The sequence below is a fragment of the Coccinella septempunctata genome, chromosome 5, assembly GCF_907165205.1.
Source record: "Coccinella septempunctata chromosome 5, icCocSept1.1, whole genome shotgun sequence".
NCBI classification, from domain to species: Eukaryota; Metazoa; Arthropoda; class Insecta; order Coleoptera; family Coccinellidae; genus Coccinella; species Coccinella septempunctata.
Genome location: NC_058193.1, coordinates 2080408 through 2103538, shown reverse-complemented (window position 1 = coordinate 2103538; position 23131 = coordinate 2080408). Strand labels below are relative to the sequence as shown.

The 23131-nt window shown below is 36.4% G+C and overlaps 1 protein-coding gene across 3 annotated transcripts in view; it reads right to left on the bottom strand.

The window, feature by feature from the left end:
- Positions 1–20465, bottom strand: part of LOC123313505 (rho GTPase-activating protein 100F) — a 142805-nt gene extending 122340 nt beyond the window's left edge. Inside the window, exons 1-2 of one of the 3 annotated variants that reach the window (XM_044898415.1) lie at positions 19720–20459; positions 1126–1246 (exon numbers count right to left, since the gene is read on the bottom strand). In XM_044898415.1, the coding sequence (XP_044754350.1) occupies positions 1126–1209 (84 nt within the window). In that variant the 5' untranslated portion in view covers positions 1210–1246; positions 19720–20459. Of the gene's footprint in view, positions 1–1125; positions 1247–19719 lie in introns of all 3 variants that reach the window. The other 2 variants (XM_044898416.1, XR_006537744.1) reach the window with 2 other exon arrangements.
- Between the last annotated feature and the right edge of the window lie 2666 nt (positions 20466–23131).

The window sequence follows — 23131 nt, the reverse complement described above, 5'->3', positions numbered from 1 at the left end:
AAATGTGAAAAATTTTTGTTCAAAACTTCTTTTTCAGTATTAACTCTCCATGCTATTGTCGATTGTTTTTCAACTATTACGTTGAATAGTCATTTTTAATTTTGCATTATGAATAAGTCACAAATTCCATTGATCCGCTTACGGATGTACATATGCAGTGGCGGCTGGTCTGTGAGGGCTATAGGGCTACAGCCCCCATACAAGAAATCACAAGAAATCAATCATTTTATGTTATTTACCTTCCCATACGATTTTTAATGAAAATATTACATTCCACGGTTATTTGTGTAAAACTTTTATGCGACTCCTGCAATTTTATTTATTTCAATCATAAGCTAGCAGTTCGTCCATGCATGGGCGATGAATCGTATAGCCCCGAATTCTTGCATTCGGATATTCATTCGGCTCCAGCCGCAACTCTTCGTGTCGGTCGTTTTAAGGAGTAAAAGGGCTACAATAAAAGTCGCCCCTATCCGCTTCAGTCTAGCCGCTAGGGCATATACAACCTAGCGTGTGTTCGTATTTGTTTAGGTTTTGAAATAATGATTAAATAATAATTAAACTGCTGGGTAGACCGACTCCCGATTTAAGTTTAACCTAACCCAGGCAGATAGAACTCCAAAAACTTCTTACACAAGACGATTCTCAAGACAAGTGTATAACGTGTATAACAGGTGACAACGTATGGGCAAGGGCAGGATTTAGAGATTTGCAACACCTTAATGAAAAAATTAAGGAGCACAGGCTATCTGCCAAGCATGTAAATTGTTCGACAGAATTAGCTTTTCTGGTTACGACTAATATGGCTGCTCAATTAGATTCAGCTTACCGGCATAATATTATTAAGCACAACGAGCAAGTAGATAAGAACAGGTATGTTTCAAAAAGAATTATAAATTGCATCAAATTTTGCGAACAACTGGTTTTAAAATTTCAAATTTTTATTATTATTTTAAAAGTAGCCCCCTAGTGAACTAGATCACGAGCCGCCACTGATTCAATATAATATGATCGAACTCATTCTGGAGTTCAAAAGATTCGATGTAGGAGGAATCCAGAATTTATGAAATGATAAACCCTATTCGCTTTCAACCTGAGGGTCAGCAGTCAGAGAAATGGTCTCACCTTTCGTCGACCACAGCACAGCATGTTGCATGCACGCGAACGACCGGATATGATCTTGGAACGTGCAAGTTTTCGCCACTGCATACCAAATCAGCACTGATGAAAAGACCAATTATTCTTCCTGAAACAAAAAAATCATTCATTCATGTAATAATATCTAGGCCTCGGGTTTTGTGTGTTAAATTTCAGTTCAACAATTTTTTTTTATTATAGAACATCGGCTGAGAAGTTTCCGGTCTAACAGAGAAAACTCAATTTTTTTTCAACAAAAATCGATTTATTCATCAACATAGTTTCCTTATAGAGTACTACAATCAATGGGCAAGTTTCCAAAAACTCCAAAACCGAATTTGGGATTATTTATGGAAAGCCTTTTCTACTAGTTATTCAACACGTAAAAGATTCGCTTACAAATTCAGACATTTCAGAAATACACCCTTCGAAACTTCGACTATGTGAAAGCTTGTGACGTAGAATGCCTTTATTAACCCATAATAACCTAGTGTTACACATATGTAACGCAAATTTCACTGGCAAATCTATTTTATTTCTCAGTAACTGTAGCTATTAGCGTTACATATATGTATGTAACACCATTTTTCTCAAACAAAAACCATACAATTTTCAAACAGAAATTGAGTTGTTTTTGTCTTGTACACTCTATAAAGAATTTTTATTCAATTATAATAGTGATCATAACTCAGGTTATTAAGGGTTAAAGTATAGTACAAAGATTATAATCTTTGGTATAGTAATTTTTGTTAATTCGACAACACTGGAACCGATCAAGAAGATATCCACAGATTACAAAAAAATGTTTCTGTAATCTGTGTCTTTACCTTCTTAAAACCGATGACATTTTGTGTCATTGTGTTTTTTTCTTGTCAAATGTGAATAATGTGATCATCAAACTTGATATTTATTACATCTATGGTGATCAGAAAACTTTCATGACCATTACTGACACAAATGGGCGTTGCCGGATTGTAAAAATGACGTAGAATGTTCACAAGAGCACTTCTGAAATCAGAATTTTCGTAATCGAATACAGACAAAATGCAATATGTTAAAATTCGAAATAGCTATTATTACAACTAGGGAAATATATTCATATTTCCCGTGGTGTAATCAATAGTTTTTTTCTGATTGAAATAATCTGTTATGGGGAAATCATTGTTAGATTGTATATTTTTGTAATAATTAAATTTTTAACGTTGCTATGGGCCATGTTTCTGAAAATCATGGTTGACTGGTTTCATTTTGACGTCTTGTCAGAAATAAAATTATTGAAATAATGTCGAACTACGTCGAAACTCAATCGGCAAAAGCCCGTGAATCTTTGGTTCCGGCCAAATCTCAAGCTGCCTACAGTAGAGAGTACGATTGCTTTCAGGAGTGGAAAAGAAAAAATTTGGTGGACGGTGTGAGCGATAATATTTTGTTAGCATATTTCCAAGATTTGGTATGTTGCTCTGATTCTTGTTATTCTTGATGTATGATTAATTCATTCGATCCCCAGTCGCAGAAATATTCACCAAACACGTTATGGCCGAAACTATCGATGTAAAGATCAATGCTACATTTGAAGGAAAAAACTGATGTCAAATTATTCGATGAAGTCGAAGCATTTGTTAAGAACAAAAATAAAGGATACGTTCCTAAAAAATCAGCAGTGTTGTCCCGGGAGCAGCTCAAGACATTCTTGAGTGAAGCTCCTAATGACGTTTTTTTGATGTATAAGGTAAAAGTTTAGTTTTGATTTCCTCTGTTTATAAGATTTTTACATTCACAATTTTGAAGGTTTTTTTAATAATGGAAATCTTTGGCGCCTGCAGAACACAAGAGCTGGTGAATATGCTATCTTCAGATATCGAAGATCGTGGGTCGGTAATCATAATTAAAGTCTCAAAAACTAAGAATGATATAAACAGAATATTCACTATAATTGATGAAGAAGATCTGGGTGCTGCTCGTTTGGTGCGGGAGTATTCGGCGTTGCGTCCGCAAGGCGTTCTTAGGTTCTTCGTAGCTTATAGAGATAAGAAGTGTACTCTTCAGCCTGTCGGCAAAAATACCTTCGGAAAAATTCCGAGTAAGGTTGCTGAATGGTTGGGATTAGATAATCCGAAAATGTATACAGGCCATTGTGGAAGACGAACATCCGCGACTTTGGTTGCCGATGCGGGAGCCTCAATGACAACACTCAAGAGACATGGTGGTTGGAAAAGTTCGTCTGTTGCAGAAGGCTATCTGGCTGACAGTATGCTGCACAAAAATAAGGTAGCGAAGATGATAGCAGGTGTGGAGGGAGAGCCATCTGCAGCATCACAGTCTTTGAAGACCGATTTGGGAGAATCGTCCGAGACTGCTGCTGCACGGAATGTTCTCAAGAAAACTGTAGTCTCGTCGACGAATAATTATGAACAAGATATTTCTTCTTCCTTTGTATCTGGTGGAAAAACTTTCAGTGGAAATTTCAACAATTGCAGTTTCCATTTTGTTACTAAATAAAGAAATAAAATATGATTTGACGTTTTGAAAGAAATATGATTTGACGTTTCATATTTCCCTAGGGAAATATGAACTGACATTCCATTTTTCCCTAGGGAAATATGAGTGTGTTATGACACATGGTAACTAAGGCGATATAGCTCAATATTGGTTCGATCAGAAAAAAAAAATATATTTCGAGATATTTGAGTGATAAGGATTTTTATGACATATATTTTGAAATTTAGGAAAATACCCCATTCAACGTCGCTCTAAAATATCGACATCTTTTTCGTAGAACTATGTATCTTTTGCCTTATAATACTTATAATAGGCTTCAGTTTCGGCTCTCACTTCTTCATTCAAGCCAAATCTTTTTTCGGCGAGCTTTTTCGCAGGTGTGCGAACAAGTCTTTGGGGGCTGAAACTGCAACCAATTCAATGCCGATTTCGAGCAATTTAGCCATGAAAGCGATTTGTAACACGGTGCAAGAACACTACTTTCTTCTTAATTTGTGACCGTTTTTGGAATATTTCCTCCTTCAAACGCACCAATACGATATACAGGGTGTTTCATGAGTCGTTGGACATAGCCTAATGCTGAATGCAGGTCATCCAGGCCTTTCAGAAAACTTGCTTGTTTTGTATCCTAAGGCTATTAGTTTCAGAGATACGGGGTGATTCATGAATATTGACCTAAATTTGCGAAAGCCATAACTCTGTAATGCAAGGTCTGATTTCGATCAAATTTTATGGTTTTGTTCACTTCAGAAAGCTGTTTCAAACGCTTCATGAAATATCAATATTTTCAGGGCAGTACTCAGAATATCATGATTTTTCATTCAAGCCCCAAAATCTATATTTTTCACATCCCCTACAGAATTTCGTTATTGCCATGAAAAACTACATAATTTGTTCTAAGGAATTCAATTTTCACTTTGCATGGCACACTTGTCACTATGCAATAGGAACCGGACGAATTAATATTTTATGTCATTTTTTCGAAATGCGGTCCTGTTTTTATTCCTTCGGTGATAATATTTATCGTCCTTTGCCGAGATTCTGAATTTTTTTTAAATTCTGTTCAATTCTTCTTCATTTTAAACCCTCAGCACATACTGAGTGTTCGTAAAAAAGTGTTTAAGAGTATGCAAAGTCGAGCTGTGAATTCTTTTGAAATTACACATTGAATTTAGATACAAATAATGTAAACCATCTTGGAAAATGTGAATCGTAAGTGTATTTGCTTCAAAACACACATAAGTATTGAAATTTATTCTTCAACGATGAAAATGTACTATCATAAAAGATGTCCGAAATGGAGTTCTTTCTTCTGGACACATTTTCTAGCGCTTAAAATCAGATTAAATAATCGGATTTTAAGGGCAATAAATATTGCCCTTGTTATCATATCGTGATTTTGTTTAACTTCTGTACAGGCTTCTTCTATCCTCTGCCGCAAATGCTCTTGTGAAGTCAGAAGTATCTGTCACTTTTTCACGCATACTCAGTGGGAAATGAGGCTTTAAAATGAAAAAGATTTGAACAGAATTTTAGAAAAATTCAAAATCTCGACCGAAGACAATGAATAATATCACCAAATGAATAAAAACAGGACAGCATTCCGAATAAATGCCATAAAACATGAATTCGTCCGGTTCCGGTTTCATTGTTGTTTTATGAGAGGAAATAAAAAGATTAAGGTTTTTCGGAAAAATAAATTTTAATATTTATGTGCGTTATGAAGCAAATACACTTACGGATTACATTTTCCAAGAGGGTTTCAATCATTTGTATTTAAATACAATATGTAATTTCAAAAGAATTCACAGCTCGACTTTGCATACTCTTAAACACTTTTTTACGAACACTCAGTATGTTCTGAGGGCTCAAAATGAAAAAGAATTGAACAGAATTCAAAAAAATTCAGAATCTCGACAAAGGACATTAAATATTATCACCGAAGGAATAAAAACAGGATCGCATTTCGAAAAAATGACATAAAATATGAATTCGTCCGGTTCCTATTCCCTTGTGACAATTATGCCATGCAAAGTGAAAACTGAATTCGTTAGAATGGTTTATGTAGTTTTTCATGGCAATAACGATATTTCTGTAGGGGAAGTAAAAATATTGATATTTCATGAACCGTTTGGAAGAGCTTTCTGAAGTGAACAAACCCACAAAATTTGATCGAAATCGAACCTTGCAGTCCAGAGTTATGGTTATCGAAAATATAGGCCAATGTTCATGAATCACCCCGTATCTCCGAAACTAATAGCCTTAGGATACAAAAAAAGCAAGTTTTCTGAAAGGCCTGGATGACCTGCATTCACCATTGGGCTCTGGCCAACGACTCATGAAACACCCTGTTTAATATTCGCTATTGCTGATCTTGGCTTTTTCAAGGTAGTCGATGAACAAAATTCGGAACGCATCCCAAAATACGCACGCCATAATCTTGACCGCCGACTGCTGCGCTAGTGACCGCATTGGACTTGGTTCGCCTGCTGACTTCCGATTTGACTCTGCATTCTAGTGGTGGATCCATACATAAGCATAATAATGCTTATAAGGCCATGTTTTCGCTTTGATAAGTTTTTTTCTATGAGAAGCAATATTTAATTTTTTTCCATTGCTTTGAAAATCTTAAAAGTAGCATCACTTCAAGAGCTGTAACTTGTAAACAAATAGTTGCAACGACATGAAATTTTGACATAGTTCATTTGAGGCTTGTACATTCTTATAACATTTTCTAGTGGTGAAACTTATTTTGAGTAGAGAAAACGATCGCCGCACTGAAAATGTGTCTCCAAAAACGGGGAAAATAGGAGTCACTGCGATCGCTGGAGGAATCAATAAAGTCGGGAATTTCAGCGTCTATTCGAAAGCAATGAGGGCTATCGTGTGTGAAATTGCCGCTAAAGGTGATAGTGTGTAGCGTGAGGTCCACATCATAGACTGAATTATATGATTAATATCAAGTTTATGGTTTCCACATATATCTAATATATTCATATTGATATTATGTGTTTTATGCTATGAAAATAGTGTAGCAAATCGTAGTCAGAAAAGAACTTACGCACATGCATCAATTAAAAACCCAAAAATGACGAACAAGATACTGGTTAGTAACAAAATATTCCTATATTTAATTTCCTCAATATTATGCTCTAATCTTTCATTAGTTTGACTATGTTATTGGGAATTCCAATCAAGCGATACGCCCTCTGGTGTAAATTTTTGTAAATAAAAAGTTAATAGACTTTTGTTTGATAACATCGAAAGGTGCAAGAGAAACGGATGCGTTTTATGGCCTCTCCTCTCAAATGCCAACCTCACCTACTGGCGGTGCACCCTAATCTTACGAACGAGGCTTTGGCCACCGAACATAAGTGGTATAACTCTGTTTCCACAATTACCTAGCGTAAACATTGGCTTGAGCAGGAAATGGCTCTCTGCGTTGCTTGAGTTAAGTCTTAGACCTTGTCGTCTCAGGTTACCTGTGCCACAAGATAATCTAGTCGCAACCGCAACCAAAGTTGCACTGACAGCGTTACCAGTGCAGCTTTAAAACACCTTCTAACGCAGCTCCTACAAAAAGATGGATCAGTCGAACAGGACAAAATTTGCATCCGGAGGTAAAATACCCTCCCATTCGGATCTTCTGGGGAGGGTGCCTCAGCGAGTGAATCATCATACAACCACCAATGAAAAGCACATAGCTTCTGCAGCATGGAAAGTCAGAACCTCGCTAGACAACCTTAATCGATAAGGAACTGCAATGAACATCCATTGCAACAATAGTTGCCTTAAGCGAGACATGCTTTTCGGACGAAGCTAGCTTGGTAGAACAAGCGTATACTTTTTTCTGGAAAGGCTTGCCGGAAGGCGAAATCAGACAACATGGCGTAGGCTTTGCCATTAGAAACGACCTGGCCGCCAAACTAACCGAAAATCCATTTGGCATCTCAGAATGCTTATAATGACCCTACGCTTTCCTGCAGCAAATAACACGTTTGTGAACATCATTGCAATATACGCACCCACTTTGAACTCCTCTGACAACTTAAAGGACACCTTCTACGAAACACTCGTTGCTACATTAAGTGAAATCTCAAAACATGAACGAATTATTCTCCTTGGAGACTTCAACGCAGAGTGGGCAGATGTCAAGACTCAGAACTGTGACCGGGAATAATAGGAAAAAACAGACAGCATCAATTCGAACGGAGAACGTCTGCTGGCTTTTTGAGCAGAACACAATCTGTAACGAACACCTATTTTATTACGAGACCCAATTCAAGGGGGACCTGGGGCCACCCACGCTCAGGGCATTGGCATACTCTCGTGAGAAGAACAGATCTCAAAGAGTTGTTGGTCACTAAACCCAGAGCAGATCTGGAATGCTGGACTCATCACAGGCTGGTAATCTCGGGAATTAAAATCTCAATGCTCCCAAAATACCAACGCCAGCCAAAGTATCTAAGAGAGCGCCTTCAAATCTCCAAACTACAAAACACTTCCACAAAAGAAAGATTTACAGATGCCGTCAAAGATAGCCTTACACTACCGGATTATAACGACGACATTGAGAGTCATTGGCTCTGCTTCAAGTAATCTCTTACAAATATAGCGAAAGAAATACTGGGCACAGAACGCTCCCGAAAATCCCCAGACTGGTTCGCCGACAGCGAAACTCATATCGCACCTCTTTTGGAGGCAAAACACGAAGCGATGAAAACGGCAATTAGCAGACCTGGCGATGTTGCAGCCCAAGAGTCTTATATACATAAAACGCGAGGTCCGTCAAGAAATAAGAAAAATCATGTATAGCTGGTGGAAAGAAAAAGCTTGGGAAATACAAGCTTACGCCGATAACCATGACTACAGGCGTTTTTTCGAAGCTTATAAATACTAACACTTTATGACATATACTAATCTGCAATTGATAATAAATAACACATTTGAATCAAGTTTCGGCAAACAATCTTCAAAATTCAGGAAAACCAAATACGACCAGAAAGGCAAATCCACGGATCTTGCCCTCAATAACCTTGTCGGCAGGATAAACGAATCCCTCAACTCCCGGGAGATTTCGGTGGCTGCCTTCTTGGACATTGAATCCCTTACTGAATATCTGGTGAGAGGGAGCAGTTAGGTGTTAACCCTTGCAAAACCTTGATTGTTCCCTTCACCAGGATAAGAAAGTTCCAAATTCCTCCTCCAATTCTCTACGTCAAGATTATTCCACTTGTGGAGGAAGCCAAATATCTAGGTATTACCCTGGATAAGAAACTTCACTGGAACTCCCATGAGGAGAGAGTCATCCACAAAGCCAGGCACTCCAAATAGGCCTGTCAAAGGATTTGTGGAAAAACTTGGGGGATAGCGCCCAAGCAGCTCCGCTGGCTGTACATCGTGGTGATCAGACCATTGATCACCTACGGCTGTATCGTCTGGTGGTCCTGCACAGAACGCGCTCAAAACCAGAACAAAACTTTGGAAACTCCAGAGAACGGCATGCCTCATGATTTCGGGGGTATTTCGTTCTACTCCAACTGTTTCCATGGAGATGCTATTAGACCTCCCCCCCCTTCACAGGGAGAGGCAAGACTAGCAACCCACATGCTCCACCATCTTACCATAAATGAGCCTGACAAAATCATTTTCGTGCCCAATCGTCTTGCAGTCCAATTGGAGGCAGACGAGGTGATGGGCATGAGAACTGATCAGATAATCACAAGAACCAGCACGGATGGAACCTTCAGTTATCTGATTCCAAGCAGAGACGAATGGCTTAGTCACAACGAATTCTATCTACAAGGACCTTGTTGGCAGTCAGGGATCTGGAGCCGGAGTATACAGTCGTAGACCGCTGACTGAACTCAGTGCTAGTCTGGGAAAGTCGGCGACAGCATTTCAGGTGGAAATGTTCGCTATTGATCTATACGCCAACCATTTGCTTAACATGGGTTGGACGGGTAGGTCAATAAAAATCCTAACGGATACTCAAGCTGCCCTTAAATCTCTCGCAGCAGACAAACTGAACTCTCCAAATTGGGAAGTTTAAACAGACAGCAACTGATTTGGGTACCTGGACACTCTGGCTTCAGAGGCAACGAAGTATCGGATGCTCCAGCCAGAGAAGGCGCAACATCAGCGCTTATTGGCCCTGAACCAAGTATAGAAATTTCCAATTCCTCAATCAGGGAACGTAACAACACCTGGATAAGACAAAAGGTACTGGAGTACTGGCGCAACCGTCCTGGACTGCGTCACTAGCACAGGGTCAGTGCCTTTCAGCCCAAACACCAGTAGTTGACTAGGATTTTCTAGAACCAATCTCAGATCTATCATGGCGGTTTTCACACGACATTGTCGACTCAGAGCCCATCTTAAAAAACTCAGCATCGTCAATGACCCGCCTTGCAGACTCAGCTTAGAAGAGGACGAAACGATTGAGCACATCTGTGACACCTCTTTGACCGTCCGGTGGCAGACAGGGTCAGTCTTGTAGTCTTTGGTTCTCCGAAGATGGTCCTAGAGGAACTCAAGAATCACTTGGCCTCCGACATAATCTCCTTTTTGAATAGGATGGGACTGAAGGGAAAGATCTAACTCTTCGAGCTTGCCTGTGGGCTACAATAGACCGCTTGTTCGTAGTGGCAGGTTTGGTTTATCCGTCCAAAACACCCAGCAATCAGTAATCAGTAAATCCAAATAACAACTGAGGAAAAGAGATTTATTATTTGACGAAAATCTCAAAACCCCCTTCAAAAGTGACAATGACTGTATTGAATTTTTAGTTTTGACAATTCCCTTCAATTCTGTCAGGTTAATCTAGGATCAAATTAACTCTCAGCTTAATCCTAAACTGAGCAACCGGGTCTTAATATATATATATATATATATATATATATATATATATATATATATATATATATATATATATATATATATATATATATATATATATATATATATATATATATATATATATATATATATATATATATATATATATATATATATATATATATAAATTTTCCGATTTATAGGTACCTACAGTATGGGCAGTTAGATATCAGCTGGATTCATTTATAATAATAAAAATCTCAAATAAATCCCTGATTAAAAAGGAATCTTTCATTTAGTCTCCTTCTTTCACCTTCGATTCTTGAGTTCATCCTGATTAATTAATCTGTACTTGAATTTCGTTTTATAGAATATAGTAAATTCAGTAACAAATTACTGATAGACACAAATATTACAACTGTGGATTATTCACTTTAAAGTAAATGACAGTGTAGAGTAAAATATAAATGGATGGTTCAAGATTACTCAAATTGCACGCGCCACCATGGCAGAAACGTCTACAACACAAAACAGAAAAGTAGAGTAGAGTAGAGTAGAGACATTGGACGACTGACGGAGTACTTGAACGGGAATCGAGGAAGAAAGGTTGTGAAAGCTGCCAAAAAAATCATGAATAGGAACAGGACACACACAGAACGAGAGACGGAGAATGCTACAACTCACCACTGCCTCGACACTCTGAAGCAGATGTTAATCCTATATACGGAACGCCTGAGGATATATAAAAGCCGGAAAAGAGGCAATAATTCATTCGAAAAGTCGGAAGAAACTATCTACCGGTCACTCACATCTTCTGATGGATAAATTGGAAAGTTACCACCAAAGAAAGCCATTGAACAATTCTGGACCGAACAATTATCAACGAAACCTCAGTTCATTGGAGATACCAGATGGATTGAAGACGAAAAATTTTAAGCTCTGAAATATGAACCGATGCTGCATAACATGATCACAATTGGAGAAGTACAATCAGCTATCAGAGGACTGCACAACTGGAAAACCCCTAGACCTGATGGTTTACAGAACTTTTGGATCAAGAAACTTTGGATCATGCATGACAAATTAACCTCCGCAATAAATGAAGTCACTCAAAATCCTGAAAGAATGCCGGTATTTCTGACACATGGCACAACATATACCTGTTACCTAAAGACCAAAGGAATACAGAAGACCCATCCAAATACCAACCAATCACATGCCTTTCAACGATGTATAAATTAATCACATTGTGCATTTCGAACCTAATTTATAACCATTGTGAAAAGAATAACATTATCGCCATGCAACAGAAAGGATGCACCAAAGACAGCCGAAGATGCAAAAAACAACAAATAATATACTCAGTTATCTGCAATCAGGCGTTCTCTGAGCGGAGGAATCTTTACGCTGCGTACATAGACTACAAAAAAGCATTCGATTCTATACCTCACGAATGGCTCTTGATGATCTTGAAGATTTACAAGGTGGAGCCCAATATTGTTAAGTTCCTGGAAAACGCTATGTCAACCTATAGTACTAGTCTTCAAATGGAAGCATCAGATGGCCCCATTACAACTGGACCTATTACAATAAGACGCGGAATATTTCAAGGAGACTAGCTGAGTGCTCTGTGGTTCTGCATGGCCCTGAAACCCTTGTATCATAAAATTAATTCTACGGACTACGGATTTGCCATCAAGAGCGGCAGTAGAACTATTATAAAACTGAATCATCTCCTTTACATGGACGATTTGAAACTCTTCGCATCTACCAAAAAAAAAAGCAGCAGATACTGAAAATGGTTGAAGGATTCTCGGAAGATATCAAAATTAAATTTGGACTGGAAAAATTTCGACTTTTGAACATGACGAGAGGCAAAATAGAAGATGGTACATTCAAACTCAAGGAAGGTGCAGAAATTGAACCATTAAAGGAAGGAGACACATACAAGAATCTGGGCATAAAACAGGCAAGAAAAAACAATTAGAGTCAGATGAAGGAAGAATTAACGGAGAATGAGAACTTATCTTAAAAGCAAGAATCTGATCAAAGCGATTAATACTTACGCTTGCTCAGCATTGAGCTACTCATTCGATATAGTCTCTTGGACCACCACCGATTAAGCAACCTTACAGATGAAAATAAGGAAAAATAAGGACGATGCTCTATAGAACGAACAGAGCTGCCACAACACCTTGGGGGTAGGGGAATTGTTGATTTGTCCAACCGTATGTCTCAGGAAATTGAAGGACTTCGAGAATATTTCCTGAACAAGGCTGCTTCCTCAGAACTCCATCGAGTAGTTTGTGTTGCTGATAGTTCTCCTCCGTTAAAGCTACAACAGGACCACTTGGAAACCGTTGAACACTGTGCAGAAATCACAATGCAGAAATTTATTGGCAAACCTTTGCATGGAAGGCACCAAAATTAGGTCAACCATGATTACGTCGACATATCTGCGTCGAACTGCTGGTTGACTTCCGGAAGTTTTTTTCCCGAGATAGAGGGCTTCATCCTCGACATCCAGGATCAGGTGATTCCAACAAAAATCTACATGAAATGTATCGCGCCACGGATGCCTCAGTGGCGGACAATAGCTGTCGTTGTGGCTGTGTGACACATAATACGATCCAGCACATCACCGGAGGATGTCAGAATTTCGCGGGCACGGAGTACAAGTCATTAATTCATTGCTGCAACCCGTTACCGGGAATAAATCTACAAAAAGACAAAAAAAAAACAACGGTGCGAACAGACCTATACTTTCTTAGGGCTAATTGTGACTGTGTGCCCTTCTGTGACTGAAGAGATCCAACCGTGACCTACATATCCTACCACACTCCGGGCATGGATAGTCACCAACCAGATCTGGCCGCCGCTGTATCCTTCTCGAGCCTCCATTATAACTGTACCAAAGACCTCCACTTTGACCTGTCTAACGCTAGTTGTTCCCAGTTATGATTGGCATTAACTGATTTTAGGAATTGATGTGGGTAGTGTGTCCTTGAACCGCTTATACTGGCCTCCTGTTTTCCGGGCTCCCTCTGTGAATTCGCCATACAGAGCTATTTTGGGGAGTCTTGTGTCTTGCATCCTCAGAATGTGGCCGCTCCATCTGAGTCAGGCTCTCGTTACTTGAATCTCAATTGTCGTACAACTCGCGCGTTGCAAGACTTCTACATTCGAAACTTTGTGGAACAATCTGATGTGCATCATTTGTCTTAGATGACTTTATCCGTTTGTTCAAGCTGTTTATGTCGCCTGTAGGGCGTCCAGCTTTCGCTTCCGTAAAGAAGCGTTGGGAGGACCACTGCTTTGTAAACAGCTGTATTAGTCTTCAGATTGGGTTCGTGATTTTGAAACACTCTGTCCTTTAGCTTCTAGAATGCCGGTGATGCCGGATTGATAGGGTTTGGTATATCCGTGTCTAGGTTATCCGTAGTATATTATATTATATATTATTATTATATAATTTATATTATTATACAGGGTGGGCTTTTTAAAACGAAACAGACGAAACAACCATCTTAATTCTTGAGGAAAGTAATTACCAATAATAATTATTTCGTTGTCTAATGTTGACAATTAACGGTTACCATCGTAACCACAGAATGAATTAGTCAAATAATTGATGGCTAGCTGACCCGGCAAACCTAGTTTTGCCATTTAAATTATTTCTAGGGTAGATAATAATAACTAACTCATCGTGATTGCTCGATTGGTCGTAAGAAAAAGGAATGCCTTTTTTTCTGTTCTGTACAATTTTTTTGGGAATATTTTGTTATATAAACCTTGCCCTAACAATAATAAACACAACAAAAAAAGAATTGTCCAATTTGGTGCGATCGTTTGAACAATAAAGCATTTTGAAGTGAACCATAGATCCTCTTTTATTAATATAGATTTCACATAGCATGGTTAGCGGAATGACTGGTACTGTACGAAATTCAAAATTGAATATCTCGAAAACGAATGCATTAAATGAGAAAAAAATTAATATGCTGAATTCAGGATGAAAAGGCCTTTCAAATGAGGTATCACTCACCCTATCTTTTCTATTCAAAATTTAGGGGTTGGTGTTCTAACACTAAGGGTTGGAGCGATATGGTTGTGAATTTGACCTTAAAAGTTGTCCCCCTCGAAACAAAAATCGACGTGTCCGAGCATTTTTTCGAAATATTGGCAATAAAATACCAACTTCTAAGGTCAAAAAAGGTTCCCCATTACAATTACCATCCGGATCTTATATTGGAAAATGATCATCACAAGCTCTACTGGGATGGCACGGTTCTCACAGACCAGAGTATAACTCACAATAGACCTGACCTCGTATTGCTGAATAAGGATGAGGACAGGGCACTAATCATCGACCTGGCGATTCTAAATAATAACAATCTTCTAGATAGGCACACTGAAATAATTTCAAAATACAGAGATCTTGAGGAACAAACCAGGAGACAGTGGGGGTTGAAAGATATCAAGACTATCCCTATGTCATTTCATCTACAGGCCTGATACCGAAGAAATTACCAGAGAACTTGAGAAAACTTCAGTTAGACGAAAACATTTATAGTCATTCAGAAAGCGGTACTACTGGGAACGGCGAGAACTGTACGCAAGTACATGGGAATGCAGAGCAGAGGAACACCGTCAGCTCCCTCAGGAAGTGCGGGTAGATGTAGATCAGGATTCCAATCGACAACAAGGAGCCGAGGAACGACCCGAACCCGACCACCACCACGAGCCCCAAAACCTGGAAAGGGCTCCAGTACAGCTTAATCCTTTTGATAGCTGAGATATCTGGGATGAGTGGATGTTCCTGTGGAGAGGAGTGTGAAAGCCGTAATACTAAAATCAATAATTTATTCATTCTTTAGGACATAATTCTTCTGTATAGAACTGGTCCGAGAAAAAAAAAAGAAAAAATAAAGTATATGAATTAAATAAATCAGTAACTAACTTACATATGGAAAAACTTGAACAATATAGTTAGCTTAAACAATAGAACAACTCGAGTATTCACAAACACTATAAAAACAATTTGTCAGCAACAGTTTTTTTAACTTTCCTAAATTCTCTGTACTCCAAAACTATATATTTTGTTAATAAACTTTTTAGGATTTTCACTCCCAATCTCTGAAACAAAATCAATTAAAAATGAAATAAACGATTTGCTCCTGCGTAAATTCTTGCACTAATTTGCCAGGAGCCAATCAACTAGAAAAAATTGTTGTCTGACAATGAATTGAAAATAAAGAACGTTGAAATTATAATTTTATATTGTAACGTTTCGGAGTCTATATCAGACTCCTTCATCAGACGAAAAATCAATTTTCGAAAATCTTCTGAATTGTATCTTTCGTTTGACATTAATTGTCGATTCAGATAATTTTCGAATATTGATTTTTCGTCTGATGAAGGAGTCTGATATAGACTCCGAAACGTTACAACATAAAATTATAATTTCAACGTTCTTTATTTTCAGTTCATTGTCAGGCAACAATTTTTTCTAGTTAATTTGCTCCTGACAAATTAGTGCAAGAATTTACGCAGGAGCAAATCGTTTATTTCATTTTTAATTGATTTTGTTTCAGAGATTGGGAGTGAAAACCCTAAAAAGTTTATTAAGAAATGCAGAATCCTCCCAGAATAAATTTCAATCGATATCTATATATTTTGTCATAGCGTCGAAAATTATTCCTGTTCCTTTAGATTTCAATAATGTGTCCTGAAATACATATACAGGGGGCTAAAAAACAAATGTGAACAATTTTTCATTGGCCAAAAATAAAACTAGTTCGTTCTATGAAACTTTTTTGGATTCTCACCCCTAGCTAAGTTATAAACCCTTGAAAGTGAAAAGATGAAAAGATTTTTCAGTTTTGAATTTTTATGTACTCAAACAAAATATGTACTTAATCAGACAAAAAATCGTTGAATATTAAATGAATAGTTAATTTTTGAATATTATATCTATTTTAGAAAAAGGGTATTATTATTATTATAATATTCCTGGTGAATTTAAGAGCACGGTGATTCCGAAGCTTTTCGAGGATCGGCCAATCGACCCTCAGGGTGGGAGCATCGCAGTTGGCATACATTCGGCTGTTTTCACACCGGTCATACACAGGTATAAAAACAGCCGAATGAGATAATAATTTGACCCTGAATTCGTCATACGCCATTGTACAGTTGAGCGGATACCGATGCAATAATGAATTCTCGTGTCCAGAATTATATGAGAACTATTTTTATTACGTTAAATTTTTTTCATTTCTGTTCATGCCTATAGAAAGCTAAGTGGAAACAAGAATAAAAATTACTCCAATAAATAAAACATTGATAACTCGAAAACTGTACTTAAGATCGACTTAACCCTTAACCACTAATCATACGTCTCAGATACGGCACGACCTCATCCTATTCGTCAGATGACCTCTCCCTTTCAACTCATGCCATAGCCCTTCCATGTAATTTATCATTATTCATTATTCCACTCTAACTTAGTACCCCATAGTACCCATATTGTCTATGTAGTACCCTAAAGTTGATTGTCGTATATAGTCTAGTTTTCTAGATATTTCTATTGAAAGATCGATTGCCGTCTCTTAGACGTATAGTTAGCGTTAACGTAATAATAAAAAGACGAGACCTTCTCTGAGTCGTATCATTAGTGATTTGAAATAACGATGGATTGCCGAACTAGTTCGTCAAAAAGTGTAAAAATTTCGAAATACATTTGTTGAAGTGGTTTGATGAAGCTGGAAGTGATTCCAGTCGTAGGTCTCGTCGGTAACCACTCGCGATATTTTATAGACTCATCCATATTTATTTATTTAGCCTATGGTCTATTCGAACATACCTAAACGAGAGAGTGAACACAACACAATACCAGCACATACTTCACAATAAAATCAGAATTATTGTCTTCATTATCACAGCTCCAGGCCTAACTGCTCGAGCCAGGAAATGTCAACTCGTTCATTTTATATAATAGTTATCCAGAAAATTCGCAAAAAGAAAGATCTGATTTAATGAAAAAACTCTCTCAAAAACTAATACCTATTACCACAATTAACAGAAGACGTCGAAAAATCCAAAGCTGGCATGAAAAATTACGACTCAGTATTTTGGAAATACTAGGTAAAAAAGGAGCTGAAAATACCTGAAATTAGTGTGGAAACATTGAAAAAAAAAACGAAAGAATTGTTCTATTTGCTCTCATAAGAAGAAAAGAAGGAAGGCATATGTTTGTTATGAATGCCAGAACCCAATTTGCCTAGAGTGTGCGAAAAAAGTATGTCCGGAATATGTAAAAATTCGTGATAAACAGGCATTGTCATTTTTTTCAGAATACCTGTTTTTGATCAATTCTTGTGAATATATTTCCGTTCAACTCTTATTGTATCAAGAAAAATGAAAAAATTACTTATTTCATCAGTTTGGTTTTCGTCCATGATTGAAATTCAAAAATTAAAGTTAGCCCTGAAGAAGGAGGAATTCGCCTCCGAAACGTTGGCACATTGAACATTTGAGAAAATAAAAAACCGTCCAAATTCCTGATAACTTTAATTTTTGAATTACTTATTTCTTTAGTATTCCAATTGAATTTCAATTTTTGAATGAATCTATGCCAAAATGTTGAATACTTCAGACTACATTGAAAAATTGTGATTTTCACTGAATATTGAACTTTTTTTGCATTTCTTAGCATAGTTTTCACCTCCAGAATAACAAAGGGAACATATAAGCAGCTCATAAAGTTAAAACTGTAGAACCTTAAAAAAATATGTCCATCTATATGATGCCGTCTGTGAGACGTATAGGTATAGTGACAACGTTACATATTTGTTACGTTAGTAGTTAAGGGTTAAAATTTCAAAAGTTATATTGAAAATTCCCATCATCATTCACTGTCAATGTTGTTAGAATGGTATATAAAATGCACTTCAAATTCAAGAATTAAATAGACAAAACGGAGCAGTAAAAGCACAGATTACAGAGTAGAGTAAAAGTGTCGTTTGCCGCATTCACTTACGCCCCCTAGAAACCGAGATTTGACACCGTCCAATCTTAAAATTTCGATTACTCAAAAACTGTACAAAGGATCAACTTCAAATTTGGAAATGATATCGACAAACCATGGCAGAAAATTTTTTTTTATCACATCCACTCACACCTCCTAGAAGCCGAGAATTGACAATCATTTGTCAATGTTAAAAATTCGATAACTCAAAAACTGTACATAGAATCGACTTCAAATTTGGAAATGATATCGACTCGGTTTTTTCATATTTGTAATTAAATTAAAAACTCAAGTTTCTTGACAAAACAAATTAATATTTAATTGAAAAAACGAATATTTTGGTCGCTTTTTTATTTTCAGTTATTGGTTGAGGAAAAAGATATTAATTTTATTCCAGGCTTATGCTCCTGTGCCCTATATATCATGGGTCTGACGGACCTACACACCTAAAGGGCACGAGCCGTCATTTTTCATTATTTTAATTTTTTTTTCAACTTTTGCTATCGTAACTATTCTATCCTCGTTTTATTTTTTATATTTCGGAAGTGCTAACATAAATGTGCTGTTAACTGCAGAACTAGATTACACTTCACGTAGAAACATCCTATTTTATACGAGTATATTGCTAACGAGAATAGATTAAATCTGAATCAATATTTTGGATATGCATCGAATAAAAAACAATAATTATCGACAAAGCAACATCAATTTTTTCGACATTAGACGCGCGTTATATATTACAGTCAGCGCTTCCGCCACAAAATAAGCATTCCAAATTGCAAGGTTCCGATTCAGAAATTTGTGACTGGTGATTTGTTTGAATAAACCTCACGTGACAGGGGGTAGTTTGCCACAATTAACCGATATTCTGCAATCTTAAAGATGCTATCGTCTTTTCATAATGGACTGTTGTAAGAAGGCTGGTAAGAGATAGAATGCCTTCCTTGATGTAAGGAAACGATGTTGTATAAGTGACGAAATGGTGGAGGATTTATTACTGCACTCACATATTCTTTCTGGATGGAATACTAATACAGACATTTTCTGAGTATTTTCTGATTAAATATTCTCCTTAATCGGTGTTATTCGAACTCTTGATTATAGACCTATAAATCCCCAAAATATTAAGAAAAAAATTATCATTTGGGTATATTATTTCGAAAGGAAAAATTTCCTCTTCTTACTCTAATGATAAAATTGTAGTCAAGATAACAACTCACCTCGGTATCATGATCACCTATTCTCGTACAATTTTTTCCACAACTCCCTGTGTTCCACGCCAGAAGAGAACGACATGCTTTCCATTTATATAATTTAGAAAAACCGTGATACTACGGCTGTATCAACTACAAGCAGGAAATATCGGAAAATATATCCCCGAAAACCTCCCGACGAATGTCAAGCTACCAGAAATTTAATCAATATCTGAGGGTATCACGAACCGAACACTGCTTTGGGTCGCCTTCTGAATTTGAGAATATGCAGATAAATGAACATTTCACGAACTATAATTTACACATTCTTTTGAACATTTTTTCAAACCGACTTCTTTCAACAATCTCAAATCACTAGTTAACAATTTTTTCACAACTTGGAGATTTTTTAATGAAAATAGGTCAACTGCTTACTCTCACCGAATTTGAATCACGTTTCAAGAAAGGAAGGATTTCTCCTTTGGAATGAATTGGGCTAAGAATATTATGAAACGATATACCCCGATTTTTGAAGCCCTACATAAATTTAATACTGCTAGGAAACTGGCAAAGCGAAGCTCCCTCTTTCGCCGGAAAATGACGGAAATGGCCGAGAAAACTAACGTAGTTGATCGAGAGATTCGTGGAGCTTGTAACTAAGAATCTCATTTGGGGATATATTTTCCTTCGATGATAAAAGTTGAATATACCTAAATTTTTTACAACCCCATGAACTAACCCAACTAACATTATTCAGTTCTTTAAGGATTGAATTGATATATAAAAGATTAATAATAGCATTACATATAGCGGATTTGTTTTATACTAACTAAAAATACACTTAATTATCGTATTAGCCAAAAGGTATTAAAAAATTATCGTTTAAACATTTATATGATGAAATAATGAAACTTTTTTATAGAAAGTGTATCGTTTTTTCTTATAGATGTTTATATAACATCATTTATAAAACTCTTTATGCTTGAGATAGATTTATCTTATAAAAGTTTTAAGAATGTGTTGTGTAACATCTTTATGATAATTTTAAATTTCTATGATATAGTTATATAGCTGTCCCACGAGAAATTATATAAATGTTTTATAAGCATCAAATCAAAACAATAACAACGTTTTGTCCAAAGAACTTTGGCAACATTGGTTGATGCTCTTCTGGTTCGAAAATTATTTATGTTTTATAGATGCTATATAAAAGCAGGCCTTATAACTTCTCTTCCGCCATTAGTTTATTTATGGTGGAAAATTTTGACACGAAGCCTTTTGTATTTCTTGTATAAGCACATTGAATCAAGCCCATAAATTAAAAAATTATCCCCAGAAATGATTCCTTTGACATAATTACTTGGAGAAAATGGTTACATATCGAAAAAAACGTAATTTACAAAGAAAATATGAATGTATATTTTTAGTCCAGAAAAGTTATTTATTGAAAAACTCGATACATTCGAGGCGCACGAAAATTTAGTGAGTAATATGTAGGTATATATCTTTATCAGAAAAATTCACGTGTTTCTAAATTTACCACTTCTGAATGTTTCTTAAGCTTTAAATTTTTTATTGACTTCTGCCTAACGCCATGAGGACCGATGTATCCTTATGATATCAGTTCCATTGTTACGATATATTTATACATCATCAGTTAAGGGAAACCTGTATCTGACATATAATTCTAACGTTACTGAATGTGAGTGTAACAGTCATGTCAGACACATTTGAAGTATCAAACAGTCGAAATAACGACGTTGGGAAACTGTTATACAACATTTCAAATATTTCTTAAAGCTCTTCTCATCATTTATAAAGTTGTTATACTGCTTTCAGAAACTAATCTATGTAAGAGTTATAGAACACTTATAAATGACTTTTGTATTATATTTATATTGATTTTATAGTTGCTATATTCCAAACATATAAAAACTCTACATGACTTCATTTATAAGAGTTAAATGTTTTATGAAGTGTGGCCCTTTTGCGTTATAAAGATGACATATAGTCATTCTTAAAATGTTGTAACGACTCACGTGTCATATAAACAATAGATATATGTAGCTGTTTATACTGCAATTACTAAACAAATTTTGTTAGTTGGGAATGGACGCTTATAGAACCAAAAAAGTAAAGCATGCAATGATGAAAACTTGCAGTGTATATTTTCATACTAGCCTTGTTTTAACCGAGTAATAGAGAATAGGAACGCCAAACTTCAGGGAGAGATTATGAAAAAAAAAATTTTTTAATATAACTTTTGTCCGGAAATGCTCGTTTTTCGAGATACGGAATGTGGAGTTCTTAAAAAATGAATATACCGGGTGTCACAACTGTCACAGAACTCTGGCTCATCCCTATAAAAAGATTGACTTTTTCCAAGATATCGGATTGAAATTTTGGACATATAGACACTATCACTGAACAGAGTGTTTCATAAACATTGTGAACAAGTTTGAGATATTGTTCTCTGAACTAATTGGAGTAGGGAAAGTCTTCTAGGAGTCTAGACCTTGGTCCGGAAATGCTTCGTTTCCAAATAAATAATGAATTGCTCGATATTTTCGAAACGGCTTGAGATATTTTAACGAGTTTTGTTAAAAATTAATACCTCATTAATGGGATTATTACACGTTGAGAACTTCGTCCTCAGCATCTACAGTAGCGTACGTACTGACAATACTGGTATTGATTTCCATATTTTTTAAGAAAACAATATGTTGTACGCCATTCCTTCTCTCCAAAATGAACTCATTTAAACTATAATTAAAACAAAAAGAGTCTCAGCGTTTTTCTCTAGAATGCATAACCTTATTTTCAGTAAAAAAAAACTGAAAACTCTCATATATTTGCCTGACAATGAACTCAAAATAAATAACGTTGAAATTATAATTCTAAGTTGTAACGTTTCGGAGTCTATATCAGACTCCTTCATCAGACGAAAAATCTATTTTTGAAAATCTTCTGAATTGTGGCTTTTGTTTGACATTAATTGTCAACACACAGAAACAGAGACACTGCATAGAAACGTTGATTCATTTAATTTTGAAATTACCGGATGACAGTTCCTTCTTCACTAAATTGATCCAAATATGATCTATTCCTACCGAACAATTTGCCAAATTATTATCTTGATCTAATAGAATACACGTAGACTCTTTAATTTTTCGTTTAAAATGGTCTGGTTCCGTCATTAAAATTTTAGTGTTATCCCAATCCATCATGTGGTCTCCCGTATTAGAACAAATGTGATCTGCGATTTGTGATCGATTAATTTCTCTATTTTTAATATTATTTTTATGTTCGCGTTTTCTTATTTCTAGAGGTCTGGACGTTTTACCACAAATACAGGGTATGTTGTAAATACAATTTTTTGATTTTTGTTTTTCGTTCAAAGAAATTCTCGAATAGGTAGAGCAATCGAAGAATGAATTTT